The sequence below is a fragment of the Orcinus orca genome, chromosome 20 (genome assembly GCF_937001465.1).
Source record: "Orcinus orca chromosome 20, mOrcOrc1.1, whole genome shotgun sequence".
In the NCBI taxonomy this organism is placed as follows: Eukaryota; Metazoa; Chordata; class Mammalia; order Artiodactyla; family Delphinidae; genus Orcinus; species Orcinus orca.
Genome location: NC_064578.1, coordinates 44284014 through 44308853, shown reverse-complemented (window position 1 = coordinate 44308853; position 24840 = coordinate 44284014). Strand labels below are relative to the sequence as shown.

Below are 24840 nucleotides of genomic sequence, written 5' to 3'. Positions count from 1 at the left end.
ATTCTTTGTCCTACTGTTGTCATTTCAACTACATACCTTATAAAATTCACCGTACCATGTTACATTATTTTGCTTTAAACAGTCATATATTTTAATAACATTTAGGAAAGAAAACAAATTTTATAGTTACCCACATATTTTCCATTTCTGATACTCTTCTTTCCTACCTGTTGGTCTTTCCTTTCTGTATAATCCAATGTCAATTCCCTTCAACCTGAAGAACTCCCTCTAGTGTTTTCTATACTACAGTTCTACTGGTTATGATATAAATCTTCATTTATCTGAAAATATCTTCATTTCATCTTCATTTTAAAAGGATATTTTTCTCTGGGGATAGAATTCTGAATTCACATTTTTTTCTTTAATACTTTAAAGATGTTATTCCATTGTCTTTTGGCTTTTATTGTTTCTGATTAAGTCAGCATTATTCATATTTTTGTTTCCCAATATGTTATGTATTGTTTTTTTCTATCTGCTTACAGGATTTTCTATTTATTAGATTTGGGGGATTTTGGTCATAGTTTTTGTTCTACCACATTCTATCAATCCTCTCATTCTAGGACTCTATTTACAAGTACAGTAGGTCACTTAATACTGTTCCATAAATATCTTTCTTTTTTCAATCTTTTTCCTTTTCGTACTTAGGATTGAATAATTATTACTGATCTATCATGGAGATTACTGACCATTTCTTCTGATGCCCCCCATCTGTTCTTATGCTCATTCAGTGAAATTTTTGTTTGTTTTTTCAGCTATAAAACTCTCATTCCCAATTCTATTTTATCCTTTCCATTTTTCTGCTGAAGATCCTGTCCATTTATTCATTATGACTGTATTTTCCATTAAGTCAATAAACATATTTATACTGTCTCCTAATTAATTCCAATATCTGGGTAATCTCATGTTCTATTTCCATTGGTTGCTTTTTTCCTGCTTAGGGATCACATTTTCCTGCTTTTTTGAATGAGTAGTCATTTTTGATTGTATGTTGTACATTGTGGATGCTATGTTGTTGAGAGTTCAGATTTTGTTATCTTTCTTTAAAGATTATTGATTTTTTTTATAGCAGCCAGTTAATTTACTGGCAGAACAGTCTGATCTCTTCAAGACCTATTTTAAAACTTTCTTCCCTTAGATCTAGAGTAGCCTTTGCTTAGGGCTAGCATAACCGTACTCTAAAGGTGTGGCCTTTTTAGGGTGTGAGCTGACTACTACGGTGTCCAGAAGTGTCTGTCCACTCTGAATGTTTGGAATTTCCTTTTTCCCAGCACTTCTAGAATCTTTGTGAAGCTCATAACTCCCCAGAAGCTGTTCTCTGCTAGGCTTTGTGGAGTCTCTCCCTGTACATGCACAGATTAGTATTAATTAAAAATGTAAGAAGATCCCTATGCACAGTTCTGGGACTCCTTCTTTGCAGAAAATTATTCTCTTGACTCTACCCCACTAATTCCAGCCACTTAGCATCCCCAAACTCTTAGTCTTAGGCCAAATTCTTAGCCTACTCCGCTCAGTGAGGCTCTGAGTTTACTTGAGCTATACCTCTCCATACCATACTCCAGAAAGTAGCCCCAGGCAGAAAGCAGAGACAATCATGGGCTTACTTCATGTTTTTCTCCTCTATCAGTGATCACAGTCTTGCACTGCGTATTGTCCAAAGTTTGAAAACCATTGCCTCATATATTTTGCCTAGTTTTATGATTGTTTTTGGCAAGAAACCTAGTTTGATATCAGTTACTCCATCATGGTCAGAAGGCTTTAAAATTTTTTAAATTCCTGGAATCCATACCTCTCTTGTATTTCTAGTTCACTAGGATTGTTGGTTGGAGGCTGAACCAACATTCTTTGCTAGTTCACAACCTTAAGTAAGTTAATTAATTAATCTTTTAGTACATTTGACCTATCTAGCACTTAGGAATATATTGCTTTTATTACAGTGTTCATGATGTACTTGATTGGATTCAAGAAAAAGAATCTGCAGTTTCAGGCATCTCAGTGGAAAAATGAAACCGTGTCCTGCAGTGATTGTATTTTATTTTTTTAAATCTAAGATAACTGCATTTTTCTTTTACTTTAATGAGACAATTAGGCTTTTGATACCACCCTGTGTTTAGGTGTGATTTTTAAAATGTTAATACTTTCTCTTACTCACATTTAACTGAAAGAAAGTCCTTCATAATTTATTCACCAAATACTTATCATACACATAGACCAGGCTTTTTTTTTTTTTGGCCATGCTGTGTGGCGCAGCATGTGGGATCTTAGTTCCTAAGCCAGGGATCAAACCCGTGCCCCTTGCATTGGAAGCACAGAGTCTTAACCACTGGACTGCCAGGGAGATCCCAACCAGGCATTATTATGCATCAGATACATTAATTAATTAATAAGTAAAATCACACAAAAAGGCCCAGTTTCTACCCTCAATGAGCTCACAACGAAGAACTAAAAAATTACCATTTTATATTTATTTATTTTTATTTTTGCCTGCATCAGGTTTTAGTTTTGGCATGCAGGATCTTCCATTGTGGCACGAGGGCTCTTCATTGTGGTGTGTGTGCTTCTTTCTAGTTGTGGTGCACAGGCTCAGTAGTTGCGGTGTGTGGGCTCTCTAGTTGTGGCACACAGGCTCTAGAGTGCATGGGCTCTATGGTTGCAGCACGTGGGCTTATTTGCCCTGCAGTATGTGGGATCTTAGTTCCCTGATCAGGGATCGAACCTACATACCCTGCATTGGAAGGCAGATTCTTAACCACTGGACCACCAGGGAAGTCCCTGAAAAATGACCATTTTAACACAATATGTTAAGTACAAAATTAATCTGACAAGACTGGCTTGATCAGGACTCTTATTCACCATTTCATCAACAGCATCTCACCTAGTTCCTGGCAAATATCAAGTGCTTAAACATATGAAAAATGAACACATGGAGACACTAGGGTATAAAAGTCTCCTTTTAAGATTTGAATATATAGTATAGCCAATTATTGGGTGAGAATGTTTACATACACAATTCAGATATCAGTTTGTTCCATTGAGAACAGTAGCTATTTCTTGACTATTGAGTTTGGTAACACTGGTAGATTCTGGGCATAAAAATTATAGAAGGAGATTATAAACATAATGTCTAGAAACCAGTTACCCATCATTTGAATTCACAGGATGCAATGAGAATTCAAATGATGGGTAAATGGTTTCTAGACCTTATGTTTGAACTGAATCTTAAAGCACAAGTATGATTTTTTTCAAGAAATATATATGTTCCAACCAAAAGCATGGAGTTATATAAAAAGATAATGTTTGGAGAACTCATATTACTGATTTCAAGATTTTCTATAATGTAACAGCAGTTAAAACAGCATAGTATCAGTAAAAGAATAGATTAAAATATCAGTGGTGCCAAAGAGAGAGCTCAGCAATAGATCCACATAAATATAGTCAACTAATCTTTGACAATGGAGCAAAGGAAATTCAATGGAGAAAGGATAATCTTTTCAACAAATGGTGCAAAACAACTGGATGCCCATATGCAAAAAGAACAAAAAGCAAAATAACACAAAACCTTGGTACTCAAAATGGATCATAGCCCTAAATATACAACACAAAACTATAAAACTTTTAGAAAAAAAATAAGAGAAAATCTGTGTGACCTTGGGATGGTTGATGAATTTTTAGGTACAACAACAAAAGCATGAGCCATGAAAGAAAAGATCAATAAGTTAGACCTTATTAAAAATCAAAAACATTTGTTGTGTGAAAGACACTAAGAGAATGAAAAGACAAGCCATAGACTGAAAGAAAATATTTGCAAATACATATCTAATAAAAGATTTGTATCCAGAATATATTTTTAAAATCTTAAAACTCAACAATAAGAAAATAACCCATTTGAAAAATGGGCAAAAGCTTTGAGCATATACCTCACCAAAGAAGATATACAGGTGGCAAATAAGCATATGAAAATATTCTCAATATCATTTGTCATTAGGGAATTGCAAATTAAAACAACGAGATATCACCACTATCTTAATTTGGGCTGCTATAACAAATTAGGATAGGGACTTCCCTGGTGGTCCAGTGGCTAAGACTCCACGCTTACAATGCAGGGGGCCCGGGTTCAATCCCTGGTCAGGGAACTAGATCCCACATGCCACAACTAAGAGTTCTCATGCCACAACTAAACATCCCACATGCCACAATGAAGATCCCGCACGCGGCAACGAAGATATCGCAGGCCGCAACTAAGACCTGGCTCAGCCAAATAAATAAATAAATATATTTTTTTAAAATAAGGGGCTTCCCTGGTGGCATGGTGGTTAAGAATCCGCCTGCCAATGCAGAGGACACGGGTTCGAGCCCTGGTCCGGGAAGATCCCACATGACGTGGAGCAACTAAGCCCGTGCGCCACAACTACTGAGCCTGCACTCTAGAACCCATGAGCCACAACTACTGAGCCCGTGTGCCACAACTACTGAAGCCCACGTGCCTAGAGCCCGTGCTCTGCAACAAGAGAAGCCACCGCAATGAGAAGCCCACGCACCACAACGAAAAGTAGCCCCTGCTCGCCGCAACTGGAGAAAGCCCATGCACAGCAATGAAGACCCAATGCAGCCAAAAATAAATTAATTAATTTTTTAAAAAATTCTTAAAATAAATAAATAAAACAGCTGCTCCATATAAAATAATAAACAAAAACCAAATTAGGATGGACTGGGTGGCCAAAGCAACAAACACTTATTTCTCACAGTTCTGGAGGCTAGCCAGCAGATCAAGATCAAGGCATAGGCAGATTTAGTGTCTAGTGAGGGCTTGCTTCCTGGTTTGCAGATGGTTATCTTCTTGTTTCATCTTCACATGGCAGAAAGAAGAAAGAGCTTAAGCAAGCTCTCCTGTCTTCTTATAAGGGTACTAGTCTGAAAAGGCTACATACATACATACATACATTTTATATGACATTCTGAAAAAGGCAAACTATTAAGACATTAAACAGTTCACTGATTGCCAGAGGTTTAGGGATTTGGAAGAGTTGAACATGTGAAGCACAGGGAATTTTTTAGAATGGTGAAACTATTCTGTATGTTACTGTGGTAGTGGATATATAACACTATGCATTTGTCCAAATCCGTAGAACATAACAGCACAAATAGTGAAACTTAATGCTTACTCACAAAAAAAATAAATTAGGAAGTTGATTCTGAGGGATCCCAGGATGAAATTCAGACAATGACAAAAAATCCAATTCAATCCAATTGAATCCAGTTGTATTAAAAATGTATGATAGGGCTTCCCTGGTGGCGCAGTGGTTGAGAGTCCGCCTGCCGATGCAGGGGACACGGATTCGTGCCCCGGTCCGGGAAGATCCCACAAGCCGTGGAGCGGCTGGGCCCGTGAGCCATGGCCGCTGAGCCTGCGCGTCCGGAGCCTGTGCTCCGCAAAGGGAGAGGCCACAACAGTGAGAGGCTCGCGTACCGCAAAAAAAAAAAAAGTATGATAAACCTCATTGAAGAATATGGGGGGTGGGGAAAGCTGACTTAAGTAACTTTGGGAATGAGTAGAAACTGTAAGTCTAAAGACAAGTGTACGTAAACGGTGTATGGGTAAACAATTCTGAAACCACTACATGTAAACAAATAAATAAATGGATGAAAGACAATGAAAGCCAGGTTCCTCAGTCTTGGAGTGGGAAGTTCCAGACCACCCAAGGTGGGGAGATAAGAGGGTTCCAGTCACCAATTACAATGTGTGCCACCAAGCAATTTTCGGACACCAGCTGGATGTCCTACAATTCAACCCAATTCTGACACCATTTTCCCAGAGATAGCATCAAATTCCACAGGCTGAGGGCTCAGTCTTATAAGACTGCCCACTCCTCACCACTTCAGATGCCAATTGTAAGCCCAGATTGTTACCTGTGCTTCTGACCAATTGGAAGCTAGGTTGTTACCTGTTCCTGACCAATTGGTTATGGTCTCACAACCCCTTCTTCAGGTTTGATTAATTTGCTAGAATGGCTCATAGACCTAAGGAAACCCATTTACTTACTAGATTACCGATTTATTATGAAGGATATTAAAGGATATGAATGAACAGCCAAGTGAAGAGATATGGAGGGGAACATCCCAAAGGAGCATCTATTCTCATGGAGTTTGGGGCCGGGAACAGTGGCACATGGAAGCATTCTGGTTCCCTAACTTAGAAGCTCTCTGAACTCCCTCCTTTTGGGTTTTTATGGAGGCTTCATTATATAGGCATGATTGAACTCAATCTCCAGCTCCTCTCCCCTCCCCAGAGGTGGAACGGTAGTGAAGGAGAGGAAAAGGGGGACTGAAAGTTTCAATTTCTAATCACACGGTTAGCTCCACTGGCTACCAGATCTCATCCTTAGGTGCTTTCCAAAAGTCACTTCCTTAACACAACAAAAGACACCTTTATCACTCTCATCACGTAGGAAATTTCAAGGGTTTTAGGAGCTCTGTGCCAGGAATGAGGTATAAGACCAAATATATATTTCTTATTATAACACAATATCACAGAAGGCAGAATGAACTATTTGTTACTGGATTAGAGTCAGAGAAATCAATATGAATTCATATTTAGCTTAATACATACACATATATAAATAATATAGATTTGTATATATACCTGCATTAGTATACACAAATATGTTCTCCAGCTCTGTCTGCTGAGAGGGCCTAGAAGCAATCCCAGGAAAAATGAGCAATTCCTATGCCCAGCATTTGGTTTCTAATATCATTCAACAATGAAAGAAGTGTGAAATATGAAATAAAATGGAGTCACTAATGTCAAGGGGTTTTAAAATGGAGCCAGAAGGCCATTAGAAGGTGGACCTTATGCACGTCCTCACCAGGTGGAGCCAGGTGAGGCCAAACCACAGATATTCCAAGGACTCTGCAAGAACACCTGCAACTTGTCACAGTAACGGACTTTTACCTCACTGCAGTGGTAGCCTTAGTACCCAATCATGTTTAGCCGAAACTAGCTTCTGCCTCCAACTCCAGTTAAGAGTCTGTAATGCAAACTTCCTTTCTTCGCCTTTGAAAGTCCCTGACTTTTACTCCCTAGCGGGACACTGGGTTGTTACTAGAATCTATGTGCCTCAAATTGCAATTCTTCGATCCCAAATAAATGTTTTTTTGCTTGATTATTGCCTCTTAGGTTTATTTAGGTTGACAGGAACCAGAACTCCTTGGAGAAATGGCTGATTCTAAGGCTGGGCAGGAAATATACAAGATGAGCCTGCAATGTCTTGTAGCACCAGAAAATAAAGGAAGTGCTTCAAAAAACAAAATGATGGGGTATGTCAAAGGGACACAGGAGCTAACTGAAAGAGCTCACAATAGCCAAAGCTGGAACAATTTGAGAAAAACAAACAAAAACAAAAACAAAAATACATAATATTGAATTATAACCCAAAGTATAAAATAAATATCAGTGAGTCCATCCTGACATAAATAAATAGTTGAATAAATAAATGGGGGAGATTGACCAAATCTACCACATAGAAGAATTCTAAATAATTTGTGTGGATTACCCCTCCTCGAGTAGTTGAAGCATTACTCCCCACCCCTTAAGTGTGGGCTGTGCATAGTGACTTCCTTCCAAAGAGCATAGCCTGGGAAGAGGGATAAAATAACTGTACAGTGGAGAAATCTGGCAAACACTACCTTGGCTAGGAATTCAAGGCTAATATCATCAGTGATAAGTTATGTTGATAGCATATACCTCTAATATGATGTTGTAACAGTGGCAGTTAGTGTGGTCTACCTCCCCCAAATTCAAACTCCCAGTCTAACTAGGAAAAAAACATTAGACAGTCACAACTTCAGGGACATTTTATAAAACAACTGACCAGTACTCCTCAAAACTGTCAAGGACATCAAAAGCAAGGAAACTCTGAGAAACTGTCACAGTCTTGAGGAGCATAAGGACACAGAGGAATAAATGTAATATGGTATCCTGGATAGGATTCTGGAACAGAAGGACATTAGGTAAAAACTAAGGAAATTTGACTGGAGTATGGGCTTCAGTTAATAAGGATATACAAATGTACCATAGTAGTATAAGATGTTAACAAAAGGGGAAACTGGGTGCTCATTATTTGGGAACTCTGAACTATTTTTGCAACTTTTCTGTAAATCTAAAACCATTCTAAAAGAAAACCTTATTTAAAATAATGTAGGGACTTCCCTGGTGGTCCAGTGGTTAAGAATCTGTCTTGCAAATGCAGGGGATGCCGGTTCGATCCCTGCTTGGGGAATTAAGATCCCACATGCTGCAGGGCAACTAAGCTCGTACACCGCAACTACTGAGCATGCGAACCACAACTAGAGAGCCCACGCACCACAGGTACTGAGCCCACGTGCTCTGGAGCCTGCGCACAGCAATGAAAGATTCCTGAGTGTCACAACTAAGACCTGACACAGCCCATAAATAAATAAATAAATAAATAAATAAATAAATATTTTTTAAAATAAAATAAAGTATGAGACTATAGAACAAGACAATGGGTGCAGGAAACTTGCATTAGACCTTTTAAATTAAGGAGTAACAGTGAAAAGTGAGATTTATATAACTATACTAGAGTGTTTTAAGGATTCCAATGGCAAAAAAGTGGCTGGACCTCAAGAATTTGGAACAGAACTTTAAAAACTCAATTAAGCCTCTGCCTTGCCCCCCACCACTGCCCTCCACCTCACTCCTTACATTCTGAAACACCAGAAAAGAAAGAGTATGCATAAACCCAGATTAGGCTTTTTTAAAACCAATCTATTTTCTTGGAGATTAAACACATGAAGTAAATAACTCAACAGCTTGGCTGAATAGTAGAATTGGAGATATGTGGAAGAGTAGCTATAAGAATAGAAAAATCATGCTCAGAGTTTCTCCCAAAATTCTGTACAAAAGGATAAAAGTGGAAAACATGAGAGAAAATGACATGTGAAAGGCAGTGCCAGAAATTCTAATGTCTAATAGGAATTCTACAAGGAGAAACCAATAATAAGGAAGAAAAGGGAATTTTAAGAAAGAAAGGAAGACAGAGAAAACTTTTTGGAGGTGAAGAAAGACAAATTTTCAAGTAAAAATTATAAAAGCTAAAATTTAAGTGCTCTTTCTTTTCTTTTCTTTTCTTTTTTGCAGTACGCGGGCCTCTCATTGCTGTGGCCTCTCCCGTTGCGGAGCACAGCCTCCGGACGCGCAGGCCCAATGGCCATGGCTCACGGGCCTAGCCGCTCCATGGCATGTGGGATCTTCCCGGACCGGGGCACGAACCCGTGTCCCTTGCCTCGGCAGGTGGATTCTCAACCACTGCACCACCAGGGAAGCCCTAAAGTGCTCTTTCTTTTACCAGGCCTAGTTTTAAGAATGTTACATGCATTAATTATTTTTCATAACAATCCCATCACGTGGGTACTATTTCGATCCTCATGTAACAGACACAGAAACACAGAGAGGTGAAGCGACCTGTTCAACATCACAGAGCAATTAATGGAGAAGGCAGAATGCAAACCTGCTTTCTTTGTTAATGAAACTTTTTATTTTGACATAATATCAAATGTACAGAAAAGTTGCAAGAATAGCACAAAGAATTCCTGTATACCCTTCACACAGATTCTGTAAATGCTGACATTTACTGCATTTACTTTACGATCCTATTTTTTTCTGAACACTTGGAATTTCATTCAGAAAGTCAGTTACCCACGTAAGGCTCCTTTATCCCTAAATGCTTCAGTGTATACATCCTAAAAGCAAAGACATTCTCTCCCATAATCTCCATAATTACAATGATCAAAATTATGAAATTTACATGGATATAATACTTTTATTTTAATATTTACCTTATTCAAATTCACAATTGTTCCAATAAAGCCTTTACAGAAAAAAAAAATTTCTGTTCCAGGGTTATATATTACACTTGTCATGTCTCTTTAGTCTCCTTTAACCTGAAACAATTCTTCAAGCTTTGTCCTTCTTGACCTTGACATTTTTGAAGAGCAAAGGCCAGTTATTTTGTAGAGCATTGCTCAATTTGCATTTTTCTGTGATTTCCTTATGATTAAATTCTGGTTATGCCTTTTGGCAGGAATATCACAGGAGTCACTCTGTTCTGGAGGTACAGGATGTCATTTTGTGCCACACTGGTTATGTTAACTTTGATAACTGGTCAAGATGCTGTCTGCCAGGTTTCTTCACTGTAATGTTACTACTTTTCCCTTTGTAATTAATATTTGTGGAGAGAGACTTTACAATGGCATCAAATTCTGTTTCTCATCAAATTTTCACCCATTGGTTTTGGCATACATTGATGATTTTTACCAGAATCAATGATTACTGTGATGGTTGATTGATGGTGATTTTCTAATTTCGCCATTCCTTCTACATTTGTAAGTTGGCATTCTAATATAAAGCATGTTTCATGGATTCTTCTTTTAGTCACTGTGTTAGTCAATGGTTTTACTCAATCTGCTACTATTATGACCTGTTTTGATGCTCAGATTGTCCAGATTTGGCCAGTGAGAACTCCTTGAGATACTGTGACTTTTTGACATATTTCAACCATTTTTTGAGCGCTTCCCTACTTTCTACCACCTCAGAATGTTCCAATCTCACCTTGTGTTTTCTCTGCTCAGTGTCTTATGCTATTTCTCCAAGGAGCCCTTGTTCCTGGGATCTGGGTGCTGGATATTCTCATTGCTATGGCGGTGTAATTGCTTCTATGTCCTCTCTGCTAGGGGGACATACATACACACACCTTTATATGAATTTCTAATTTTTTTTTTTTTAAAGCATGACTTTGTAGTGATACCTCCAATTGCAATCCAACACCACAGGGTTCATCCTAGCCTCCTGCTCTCCCTATTGCAACGCCCTTCTCCAGCAACAACAAACTTGGCTCCCATTATATTTACTTACTCCCAAGTACAGTTACTTTTTTGCTTGATTCTAGAATACATGAAATAGTTCCAGAATTACTAATCTATATCACTATGTAAATCAATCCTACTAACAAGAGTTAATTACTTGTTTACGGGTTTTTTTTTTTTCTTCTTCTGTTTTTATCCTGAGGGAATATGGTCAAATTGTCTTCAAAAGTTGCTTGCCAGGCTTCCCTGGTGGCGCAGTGGTTGACAGTCCGCCTGCCGATGCAGGGGACACAGGTTCGTGCCCCAGTCCGGGAAGATCCCACATGCCGCGGAGCGGCTAGGCCCGTGAGCCATGGCCGCTGAGCCTGCACGTCCGGAGGCTGTGCTCCACGACAGGAGAGGCCACAACAGAGGCCCACGTACCGAAAAAAAAAAAAAAGTTGCTTGCCTAAGTCTTTTTTCCCCTTTAGTGTGAAGGAAACTTTATTTTTTTTTTTTGCTTATATTTCAACTTAGGTTCTCTTCTCTGTTATTCACTTTAAAAAAAAATTGAACTATAGTTAATTTACAATATTGTGTTAGTTTCAAGTGTACAGCAAAGGGATTCAGTTATACATATATATTCTTTTTCAGATTATTTTTCGTTAGAGGTTATTATAAGATATTGAGTATAGGGACTTCCCTGGTGGTGCAGTGGTTAAAAATTCGCCTGCCAATGCAGGGGACACTGGTTTGATCCCTGGTCTGGGAAGATCCCACATGCCGTGGAGTAACTAAGCCCACGAGCCACAACTACTGAGCCTGCATGCCACAACTACTGAAGCCCACGTGCCTAGAGCCTGTACTCCACAGCAAGAGAAGCCACCACAATGAGAAGCCCACACACCACAACTAAGAGTAGACCCCGCTTGCTGCAACTAGAGAAAGCCTGCGCGCAGCAATGAAGACCCAACGCAGTCAAAAATAAATAAATAAAATAAATTTATTTTTAAAAAAGATATTGAGTATAGTTCCCTGTGCTATACAGTAAATCCTTGTTGTTTATGTGTTTTATATATAGCTGTATGTTAATCCATACTCTTAATTTATCCCTCCCCACTTTCCCCTTTGGTTGTTATTGACTTTTAAAAATATTTATTTATTTATTGGCTGTGTCAGGTCTTAGTTGCAGCACGCTGGATCTTTTGCTTCAGCGCGTGGGCTGTTTGTTGCGGTGCGCGGTCTTCTTTCTAGTTGTGGCATGCGGGTTCAGCTGCCCCGCAGCATGTGGGATCTTAGTTCCCCAACCAGGGATCGAACCAGTGTCCTCTGCATTGCGAGACGGATTCTTAACCACTGGACCACCAGGGAAGTCCCTGTTACTGACTTTAGAAATTTGTAAAACATTAATATGGTCCCTAAAGTAAAAAAACACAAAAAACAAAAAATAGAATGTGTCACGTCCCTGTCCCTTTATGTACTAAAATCCCCTATGTATTTGGGTCTACTTATGGAATTCTGTTCTATTCCACTGGTCTGTTCATGCATGAGTACCACATCGTTTCGATTATAGGGACTTTTTAGTATTTTTAATTATCTGGTTGGACTAGTACCACTTTGTAGCTTTTCTTTTTCAGTGTTAGCCTGGCTATACTTACATAAAACCTGTATTGCTACCACTATAGATACTGTATACACTTCAGGCGAAAAGATTAACTGAATTGTCCCCCTCCAGTAATTCTCCTTCCCAGTATCTTTCTCTTCATGACCCTTATCAATATGTGAAGTTTTCTTAGTTACGTACTCACTGGTTGTCTGCTTTCCAGATTTTCCTGGAGATTGGGGATCTTGTCTTTAATATCCACTAGCATATTGAAATAGCCAGAGCACACCATGGCACCCTCCAGGTATGCATTATGCACAAGCATTTGCACGCATTTTTTTTATTAGCTATTCTGGTGGGTGTACAGCCATATCACATTGTGATTTTAATTTTTCCATTTTCTTGATAATTAACGAACATGAGCACGGTCTGATATCTTTATTGGCCATTTGGATATCCATTTTTTGGAAGTGTTTATTTTATTTTTGGCCATGCTGCACGGCCTCCAATGGAAGCACGGAGTCTTAACCACTGGACCGCCAGGGAAGTACCCCCATTTCTTATTTGGTTGTCTGTCACTTAGATTTGTAGTGGTTCTTTATATATTCTTGGTCAAATTTATGTATTGTGAATATAGTCTCCCAGTCTGTGGCTTGCCTTTTCACTTTAATGGTGTCTTTTGATGAAAATAGATTTTTTAATTTAATATAGTAAAATTTACCTTTTTTTCTCTATATGGTTAGTGCTTTTTGTGTTCTGTTTAAGAAATCTTTGCTATCCCAAGGCTAGAAAGATATTCTATGTTTTCTTCTAAAGTCCTTATCTTATCTTCTACAATTACATCATTAACACATCTGGAATTGGTTTGTGTGAAGTGTAAGATAAGAGCCAAGGTTAATTTCTTATCGATATGGATATGCAATTGATCCAGTGCTACTTATTGAAAAGAACATCACTTCCTCTGCAACCACACTGCAGAGGAACCTTTGTCATAAATCAGATGACCACATGTATGTAGGTCTGTTTCAGGGCTCTTTATTTTATTCTGTTGGTCTACTTGTTCGTTTTGCATCAGTATCATGTTGCCTTAATGACCAAAGTACACCTTATCACATTAACAAATTCAAGAAGGAAAATATATCTGTGCCAAAAAGGCATCTGACAATATTCAGCAGGCATTTTTTTTTTTTTTTTTTTTTTTTTGCGGTATGCGGGCCTCTCACTGTTGTGGCCTCTCCCGTTGCAGAGCACAGGCTCCGGACACGCAGGCCCAGCGGCCATGGCTCACGGGCCCAGCCGCTCTGCGGCATGTGGGATCTTCCTGGACCGGGGCACGAACCCGCGTCCCCTGCCTTGGCAGGTGGACTCTCAACCACTGCGCCACCAGGAAAGCCCCAGCAGGCATTTTTAATTAAAAAAAAAAAAAGTTAAATAGGGACTGAAGGAAACAAGTGAACCACACAAGGTCTGTTTACCTCAAACACAGAGCAAACATTACACTAAGTGATTTCCATTATGTTGGGAAAAACAACTAGATGCCCTCTATCACCACTAATCCTAAGTCTTGTTCTGGAAATTATTTCTGTTAGAGTAAGAATAATAAAATAATCACTATATTCAGGAAAAAATCATATCTATTTGTAGTTGACATAACTGATTACCTAAAAAATCAAGAGTCTAGTAAAAAATGAATTTTAAAGGTTATTGGGTAATAATGAAAGCAATGATTGTATCCATATTTAAAATTTTAATATGACAATATCACAATAAAAACAAATAAGCCACAGTCTGGGAGAAGGTGAGTCCATCATAATACTAGGTAAAGGATTACTATCTAGAATGTTATTTTTAAGAATCCCACTATTTTTATATGAATGTTTTTAAAAAAAGGAACATGGGCAATACATATGAATTGGCAAGCTATAGTATTTAGCAATAAACATATGTGAAAAGATGCTCAACTCATTATTTACCAGGAAAATATTAAAGCACATACCAGAAGTGGGGATATAAGGAAATAATATTTCACTGGTTGAAGGGGTTGTAAATTGGTACCATAAGGATGTTCTCCTTTTCTACAGCAATATCTAGCGAGGTTGAACATGAACATAACCTCTGACTTACCAATCTCACCTTTTGATAAATACCTCAGGGAAACCCTTGTTATGTATAGCAAGAAACTCAGATATTCAACAAGATATTTTTCAGTGAGAAATTATATATAACCTAAATATTGACCAATAAAAGGCCTCAATACATATGGTGTACTTATATAAAGAAAAGGACTGGGGGTTTTCTATTCTACTGAAAAGAACCATGTTAAATCCAAAAAAAAGCAAGCAGCTGGTTGGACAGCATGCTGAGTTGCTTGCCTTGCTAGATAACCATACACCTGCCACAATGCTGACATTTCCATCCTTGAAGCCTCTCCTTTTGGTTAGGGCAACATCTGCCAAAGTGGAATTACACCTACAATAGTATTGGGAATGGGAGTTCTATAGCAAAGTATGAGATACACTGAGTTAGATAAAATGAAACATTTTTGATAGTCTTTTGATAGGCACTTAATGTGATTTTTTTCTTCCAAGAAATATAGAATATAGAGCTTGCATGCTTGTTTGACCACAAAATCATTTTCTTCAAGAACCATTAAGTACTGGTGTTTTGTGGAACATATTTTAAGAAATTTTGAGTTAATGTACTGTCCCCAAAAGACTTCAGTTAACAAGAAAATGTTACCAGGGTGAAGAAACACCTAATAGCACTTAAAATGCTCATTGTGTATGTTACATATTTGTGTAAACACTGTGTAATGTCCACAAATTAAAAGCAATTTGAAATCATGAGTGGAAGAGATTTATTATTCTAGATGGTGACTGATTATTCAATGACATCTGCCCAATCTGCCCACTCTGAGCAAAATGGACTTAGAGGTACAAGTCAGTGTATGACAGTGACATTCATTTGGTTGAAAATAAAGTGCTGTGGCAATACTTGTTTTTCTTTTGTAGAAGGCAATAACTTTTAAGTATTGAATGCCTATTTTTCAAATAATCTTTCATTCCTTTTATAAAATTGATGAAGCTAAAATAAACGAGAAAAAGAAGAGAAACAAATGAAAGAAATTATTGGGGCAGGATCACATCATTTTTCCCAACACTGTTACACCGCTCAAGTTAGAAAACCTAAATGCCTAACTAAATCACAAAAGGTAAGGCCCTGGGTATTCCTGGTAAATCATTTTATGTTTTATAACTGTTTATTAGACTACTGAGTTCAACTTACTGAACTTTACTTGGAATGTCTGCACGTATCTTAAATGATATTGGTCTAGATTTTGCTTTTTAGGGATTACCCTCGTCTAAAATTTTATTATTGGGATATCTGCCTTATAGAATGATCCTGCAAAATTTTGTTAGAAGTTATCTAATCTTTAAAATTTTATTGCCTGAAAAACTATCGATTCTAGTTTTTATAAAAACAAGAACATAACTCCATTTAAATTTCCTTTGTTTACAGATCTCATACATTATAAAACTATAAAATCTATAAATTATAAATTGTTTCAAATATAAAATAAAATATAAAATCTATAGATTGTTCAGGCTTTCTATAGTCTCTTGAGTCAACTTTGATCATTTTGGTTTCTCTAGATAGCTCATTCTCTATATTTTTATACATACTGAAATATATGTATATAGTAACGCATAAATTTTAAAACTTTTAAATCTCTTTGATATATGTACCTATTTCACCATTCCCATACATAAAGCTGTAATTGAATCAACTTTTGTCCTTCAATAATAACTGCTGATTCTATATTAATGGTCTTTTCAAAGAGAATATTCTTGGATAAAATCTACTACTTTATTAACTATTCTTTTACTTTTTTAAAAAAAATTTATTTTTTAATTTATTTTTGGCTGCATTGGGTCTTCGTTGCTGCATGTGGGCTTTCTCTAGTTGCAGTGAGCAGGGGCCACTCTTCGTTGCAGTGTGTGGGCTTCTCATTGTAGTGGCTTCTCTTGTTGCGGAGCACAGGCTCTATGTATGCAGGCTTCAGTAGTTGCGGCACACGGGCTCAGTAGTTGTGGCTTGTGGGCTCTAGAGTGCAAGCTCAGTAGTTGTGGCTAAGTAGTTGGGCTTAGTTGCTCCGCAGCATGTGGGATATTCCCAGACCAGGGCTCAAAGCCGTGTCCCCTGCACTGGCAGGTGGATTCTTAACCACTGCACCACCAGGGAAGTCCCTCTTCTACTTTTTAAAAATTGTACTTTTACTTTTATGAATTAAAATGAATTACTTCCTGCTATTTACCTTAATTAAAAAAAAACGGGGCTTCGCTGGTGGCGCAGAGGTTAAGAATCCGCCTGGCAATGCAGGGAACAGGGGTTTGAGCCCTGGTCCGGGAAGATCCCACATGCCAGGGAGCAACGAAGCCCATGCGCCACAACTACTGAGCCTGCACTCTAGAGCCATCGAGCCACAACTACTGAAGCCCACATGCCTAGAGCCCATGATCCACAACAAGAGAAGCCACCGCAATGAGAGACCCGCACACCACAACAAAGAGTGGGTCCCACTCGCCGAAACTAGAAAGAGCCCGCGCGCAGCAACAAGACCCAATGCAGCCAAAAATAAATTAAATAAATAAATAAATGTTTTCTGGGAATTCCCTGGCAGTCCAGTAGTTAGGACTTCATGCTTTCACTGCTGAGAGCCCTTGTAAAAAACATGTTTTCTGGCTTATGTTAATGCTTTTTTTCCCCAACACTTTTGCCAACTGCCTGCTATGTGACAGGCACGGTATGTGTGGTAACAGAGTCGTGAACTAACTGCTCAATCCAGGTTTTCTAAATGCATTAAGGTTGTTAATTTCCTACAACGTAGAGCTTTGGTGGCTTCCCACAAATTTTTTTTTAATTTATTTATTTAATTATTTTTGGCTGCATTGGGTCTTTGTTGCTATGCACGGGCTTTCTCTAGTTGCGGTGAGCAGGGGCTTCTCATTGCAGTGGCTTCTCTTGTTGCAGAGCACAGAGTCTAGGCACCCAGGCTTCAGGAGTTGTGGCTCATGGGCTCTGGCACGCAGGCTCAGTAGTTGTGGCGCATGGGCTTAGTTGCTCTGCGGCATGTGGGATCTTCCTGGACCAGGGCTTGAACCCGAGTTCCCTGCATTGGCAGGTGGATTCTTAACCACTGCGCCACCAGGGAAGCCCTTCCCACAAATTTTTATCTGTAGGGATCAAATTATCATTTATCACTAAGTAGTCTAAAATTTCAGATTTTCCACTTAAACAAAAACTTTATTATGGAAGTTTTCAAATATATGCAAAGTAGTAAGAATAGCACAGTGAACCCTATATACCCATTACCCGGCTTCAACGATTTACAGCATTTTTCTGATCTTGTTTCATCTATCCTTCCCATTTTTTCTTTAGTATTATAAAGCAAATCATACATATAATTTCATCCTTGAATACTTCAGTATGGCTCTCTAATGCATAAGGATTTATACACACATACACACACGCACTCCCATGCCATCATCATGCCTAACAAATGAATAATAATTATTTAATATAATTTAATACCCACTCCAGGTTTACTTTTTCACAATAATGTAAAAAGTTGTCTTTTTTTTATTTGTCCAAATCAGGATTGTATTGCCTGTATTTTCTTATTTTCTGTATTCTTGATGCTCTGGCATTTGGGGACTTGATATTGGAGAGACTACTGCTTCTAGGGCTAGCAAATTCCTTGACAAACGACCCTCCTGGCAAGCATGCCGTTGATATACAAACCAACCAATCCAAAGTCCACACCCCTTTATCAAACATCTCCTTTATCAAACTCTCATACACCAAGCCATTATTTCTCCTGCCCTAAATCACCCCAGGGCCAGGTACTGGACAACTGAGGACCACCACTGGAGTTCAGAGCCCACAAAATTATTCAATCTACCCAGTCTTAAACTTGCTCAGTGTACCTACCTGGCATCACGTCACCCATTCCTTCCTGGGAAAACTCCAGTAAAGGTTCTGAGTCATGCTCTGCCCTCTTCCGCCTTCTGCCTCCTAACAGGACTAGGTGCTCCTTCCATGTTCTCCTACGTATACTCGGTTCCTCCTGTTTGCAGAAATCTCTGCATATAAGCGTCTTCCTTCAATGATAATCATTTCCATGTCTTCGTGACTTATCAAACCTGATTAAAGCAAATCCTGGGTACATTTTAACACAAGCATCTCAATATATTCCATACACTGTATTTAATTAATATGTCTCAAGTCTCTTTTAATTTGTAAAATTCTGTTTTTATTAACATATATTGGTTAAGAAACTAGGCCTTAAAAAAAAAAAAAAAAGAAACTAAGCCTTTTATTTTGTGGAATTTCCCACATTCTGGATTTGGCTGTTTGCTTCTTTGTGTCATGAATTTGTTCATTTATTTCCCAAGTTTCCTGTAAACTGGTATGTTTAGAGACTAAATTACACTTGTTTTTTTTTTTGTGGTACGCGGGCCTTTCACTGTTGTGGCCTCTCCCGTTGTGGAGCACAGGCTCCGGACGCGCAGGCTCAGCAGCCATGGCTCACGGGCCCAGCGGCTCCACGGCATGTGGGATCCTCCCGGACCGGGGCACGAACCCGTGCCCCTGCATCGGCAGGCGGACTCTCAACCACTGCGCCACCAGGGAAGCCCTAAATTACACTTCTGAATCAATATTTTGGACAAGAATACTCCACAGGTAGTATACATCCATTGCATTACATCAAGAAGCACACAGCCTTGCTGATTTAATTTAGAGATGTTACTATAGGTTAGCGGGTTGTCATTCTGCTCTGTCCTTTAAAACCTTCGATAATCTCTCACCTAATGGTTTTCACATCCACTGATACCATCAAGATCCATTATTTCATAAAAAAAAGTGTCACTTTTTGGATTCTATTATTCCTTTGACCTTTATTAGCTAGAATTCTCTAATAATAAAGAACTTTCCTTCACCAAGTTTTGGTTGTCTTGAAATATAGTTCATAGAGGAAAGGCAGGATAAATGCTCCATTTTCCCCCTTTATTTATTAATAAATGCCCTAATGTGCTCTGTATCTGACGAATGCATCTTGTTAGAAAAAAAAGAAGCTATCACAGGCTACAGTAATCATGATAAAAGGACACAGGATCCAAATTGAGGGGATTCCCACTGGCCAAATATAGGACAATTTGAGCATTTTTAAAAAAGGCTACAATGGATTTTTAAAAATTGATTCTGGACTTATAATATAGGTGATTTTTAATTTCCAAATAGTTTCTTTTTATCTTATTCTTTGTTAATTTTATTTACTTAACTGAAGTATAGTTGATTTACAATATTTTGTTAGTTTTAGGTGTACAGCACAGTGATTTGGTTACATATACACATGTATATGTATATACAAACATACGGTGTATATATATATATATATATATACACATTCATACATACAGTGAATATATATACATATATTCTTTAAAAAAATTATTTTCCATTATAGGTTATTACAAGATATTGAATATAGTGCCCAATGCTATACAGTAAATCCTTATTGTTTATCTATGTTATATATGGTAGCATGTTATCTGTTAATACCATACTCCTAATTTAAATTATCCCCCCCTCTTCCCCTTTCATAACCATGTTTGTTTTCTATGTCTGTGAGTCTGTTTCTGTTTTGTATATAAGTTCATTGGTACTATTTTTAGTTTCCACATACAAGTGATACAATATTCGTCTTACTCTGTCTGACTTACTTCACTTAGTATGACAATCTCTAGGTCCATCCATCCTCTGTTAATTTTAAATCAAATTTATACAGAGGCCAGAGAGTATAGATTGTAGAATATATTTTTTTATGAAAAAATTGAAAAAGGATTTCTCACTTTCACTATTTTAATAAGAGTAAGTTATCTGACATTCAATAATGGATGAGTGTTGGTGGAAGGCATTTCTATATTCACTATGCCCATAGTCATTTATATGGATTTTCAAGAAAGCAGTATTAATGATGATAATAGTAAAACAATAGTTAGTAGCTTAAAACAACAACCATTTAATTGTATCTCATGATTTTGTGGGTCAAGAATTTGGGCAGGGGCTCAGTTGGTGGATTTTTCTGTTCTACATGGCATCAACTGAGGTTATTCACTGGTATTGAGTTGATGGCTGGTTTGGAGGATCCAAAACTATTTCACTCAGATGTCTGCTGTTTTCATGGGCAATCTGGAAGACTGGGCACAGCAGAGTGCCTCTCCTTCTCTATGTAGTCTCAGGGCCTTTCCATATGGTCTCTTCAGCAGAGTAGCCAGACTTTTTAACATAACAGTTCAGGTCTGAACGTGAGAGAGTATTCCAAGAGATGAGGCAAAATCTACCAGTAAAATCTGGGTCCAGAAACTAGCACAGCAGTACTTCTGCTATTCTACTGATCAAAGTAGTCACAGTCTGCCCAGGTTCAAAGGGAAAGGATGTGGATTCCACATCTTGATGGGTGGAGTACCAAAGAATCTGCAGTAATCTTTATTCTGCCACAGTATTATAATTTTATAAATCAAGAACTTATAGCATCAAGCAGTTAAACATCCTGTTCAATATAACACAGGTAGGAAAGTGATGGGCTAGAAATGATGATAAGTGTCCTTCCCACATTTGTTATACTAATAGGATTAGTTTCTAGAATGAATGTGAAGATTCTCAGGTCTGAGTGATGGTGGAATATATTAAATTAACACATTCTTTATGATATAAACCCCGTTATGCCAAGTCAGGTGCATGGAGGAAGCAAAAGGAACTAATTACTACATTCATAGACTAAAAAGTCTTTCTTATATTTTTACATTATGAATTTTCAGATGATGGGTAAGGTGTGAATGTTGTCTAAAGGCCTTCTTACATTCCTTACATTCATAGGGTTTCTCACCAGAATGAATTCTCAGATGCTGAATAAGAGATGAATTAAGCCTAAAGGCCTTCCTACATTCCTTACATTCAAAGGGCTTTTCACCAGTGTGAATGCTCTGATGTAGAGTAAGTTTTTGGCGCAATCTAAAGGCCTTCCCGCATTCCTTACATTTATAAGGTTTCTCACCAATATGAATACTCTGATGTTGTGTAAGTTGTGAGAGTAGTCTAAAGGCCTTACCACATTCCTTACAGTCATAGGGTTTAACACCAATATGAATACTCTGGTGTGAAATAAGTTGTGAGTAACGACTAAAGGCCTTCCAGCATTCCTTACATTCATACGGTTTCTCACCAGTATGAATTCTGTGATGTAGAATAAGATGATAACCACGACTAAAAGTCTTTCCACATTCCTTACATTCATAGGGTTTCTCACCAGTATGAATTCTCTGGTGGAGTGTCAGTTGCTGTCGTACTCTAAAGGCCTTCCCACATTCTTTACATTCATAGGGTTTCTCACCCGTATGAAGTTTGTGATGTACCCTAAGGCCAGAGCCACACAAAAAGGCCTTCCCACATTCTTTACATTCATAGAGTTTGTCAGCAATATTAAGCTTCTGATGTCGAGTAAGGTGTGCATACTGTCTAAAGGCCTTCCCACATTCTGTACATACATAGGGTTTCTCACCAGTATGAATCCTCTGATGTAGAGTAAGTTGTCCACGAACTCTGAAGGCTTTCCCACATTCTTTACATTCATAAGGTTTCTCACCAATATGAATTTTTTGATGTACTCTAAGGTCTGGGCCACATATGAAAGATTCTCCACATTCCTTACATTCATAGAGTTTTTCACCAGAATGAAGTCTCTGATGTCGAGTAAGATGTGCTGTCTGTCTAAAGGCCATCCCACACTCCTTACATTCATAAGGTTTCTCACCAGTATGAATTCTGTGATGAAAGGTAAGTTGTTGGCGTACTCTAAAGGCCTTCCCACATTCCTTACATTCATAGGGTTTCTCGACAAAATGAAGTCTCTGATGTGAAGAAAAAGATGAGTATTTTTGGTAAGAGGACACTTTTTGAGATGTAATTTTCACTTGATTGAAATATTCCTCTTGTCCTTCAAATTTTCTTCTGGACTCCCAATCATTTTTTAAAATGAGTCTGTTAAGGCCATGGTTTTTAATTCTCTCCATTACCTTCCACTGGGATAAGTTTATTTCATGAATGTCATTTTCTGAAGATAACTTCTTGGTCTCATAGTTGGTCTCCAAAGCTGAAAGAAAACAAGAGAGCAAACATGTAGTTCTCTTTTTCTAAAAGAAGTAAAATTTCTACAGTAGAAGTAAAAGACAACCAAAGTACTACCCAATGAAATTCTAAAAATAGTTACATAATTTAAAAAGGCAACACCAGGAAAATGAGAGTTCATGAAGGAAAATGAGATTAGTGACTAAGTAAATATTTTAAGTCAGTGGTTCTCAAACTGAAACGTGAATCAGAATCACAAGGGAGCTTGTTACAAATACTATGATTTAGATACCACCTAAACCACTTGGATCAGATTCTACAGTCCTGGGCAGTCCTATATTTAATATCCTCCATATGATGATTTTGATGGAAATGAAAGGTTGGGAATTCATGCTTAAATTCTTTCAACAATTTCTCTTTATTCTTAGAATAAAATCAAACTTGTTAAAAGGCCTCTGCTTACCTATAACACATCATCTCAAACCACTGTTCTCTTTACTGCTACTTGGAGAGGCCTCTTTTCAGATATTAGAACATGTTCCCACTTACTTCCATTGGACTTTTCAGTCTGCTCTATTTCCCCACAAATCTGTTTGGGCTCTTTGCGTGGCTGGCTCCTTCTCACTCTGAGGTCTTATATTAAGTTACTTACTCTACAGCTGAATCTACTGACAGTACTTAAAGCTATGTGCTTATTATACAGTTGACCCTTGAACAACATGGGTTTGAACTGTGCAGATCCACTATATATGGACTCTTTTCAATAAATATACAAACATATATGTGTAGAACATCGTGTGCAAGACTTGTATTGAAGTGGATAACCTATCCTTACATAGGCATAAGGTGAGTGATATTTAGTATAAAATTAATAATGTGTTAGCTTTCTTACTGTTTTACAACTTTGCTTTCAAAGAATTACATTACTATGTAGTGTGCTTCTGTCTCTTGTGACTGGATAAACTGCATATCAGCCTATCATCACAGGTAAGTGGTTTTTAAAAACATGTAACAATGTTTCCAATACTGTTTTATAAATGTGACTGTAATATTGTATGCCATAAAAGTTTTATGCTGATTCACTCATTACTGTATAGGCTAGGCTACCGTGAAGCATTCATATCAATTACACTAGGTTACCGTAAAGCAATCATATTGCTGCTTCTTCATTACCAATGCATAAGTCATTATATCTGTAAATAAATATAAAATTTTTTCACATTATCTTTTCATTTCTGATGTCCAGTGTTAGTAATACATATAATATGTAATGTGTTTATCATATAGGACAATACTGATGTAGGTACTGACAGAAAATTTATCTTATAAACAGACAACATAAACTTATGGTATCAATAAATACAGTACAGTACTGTAAATGTATTTTCTCTTCCCTGTGATTTTCTTAATAACATTTTCTTTTCTCTAGCTAACTTTATTATAAGAATACAGTATATAATATATATAACATATGTGTTAATCGACTATTTATGTTATTGGTAAGGCTTCCAGGTCAACAATAGGCTAATAAGTAGCTAAGTGTTGGGGGAGTCAAAAATTATATGTGGGGACTTCCCTGGTGGTCCAGTGGTAAAGAATCTGCCTTCCAACGCAGGGGACACAGGTTCAATCCCTGGTCAGGGAACTAAGATCCCACATGCCACGTGGCAATTAAGCCCATGTGCCACAACTACTGAGCTCATGCACCTCAAAAAGAGAGCCTGCATGCCACAAACTACAGAGCCCACGTGCTCTGGAGCCCACGCGCCACAACTAGAGAGAGAAAACCCCCATGCCACAGCTAGAGAGAAGCCCGCATGCCACAAAGAACACCCAATGAAGCCAAAAAAATAGAAATAAAATAAATAAATAAAATAAATAAATATATTTTTTAAAGTTATATGTGGATTTTTGCATACGCTGGGGGGGCAACACCTTAAACCCTGTGTTGTTCAAGGGTTAACTGTATATCTGCATAGTTATTATACATATATTACATACAACATAGAGCTATGCTGAAATTATCTATTTATTAATTTTTCCAATTGTTATTCTGCTTATTTTCTTACCCCTGAACCTCATTAAGGGCAGAAACAATCCCTGCTTTATTCTCCATTCAATAATAAATCCAGAGCACAAAATAGATTTCACTCATTTAATTCCTATACTTATATATTTATTCTGAATATATT

General features: G+C 37.8%; 1 protein-coding gene across 7 annotated transcripts in view; it reads right to left on the bottom strand.

The window, feature by feature from the left end:
• Nucleotides 1-3731: 3731 nt before the first annotated feature.
• LOC125962661 (zinc finger protein 82 homolog) overlaps nt 3732-24840 on the bottom strand; it is a 41812-nt gene continuing 20703 nt past the window's right edge. For 2 of the 7 annotated variants that reach the window (XM_049702997.1, XM_049702999.1), the window contains one exon: nt 18903-22673. In XM_049702997.1, coding sequence (XP_049558954.1) covers nt 21316-22673 — 1358 coding nt within the window. In that variant the 3' untranslated portion in view covers nt 18903-21315. Of the gene's footprint in view, nt 18680-18902; nt 22674-24840 lie in introns of those variants that run through there. The other 5 variants (XM_049703001.1, XM_049703002.1, XM_049703000.1 and 2 more) reach the window with 5 other exon arrangements.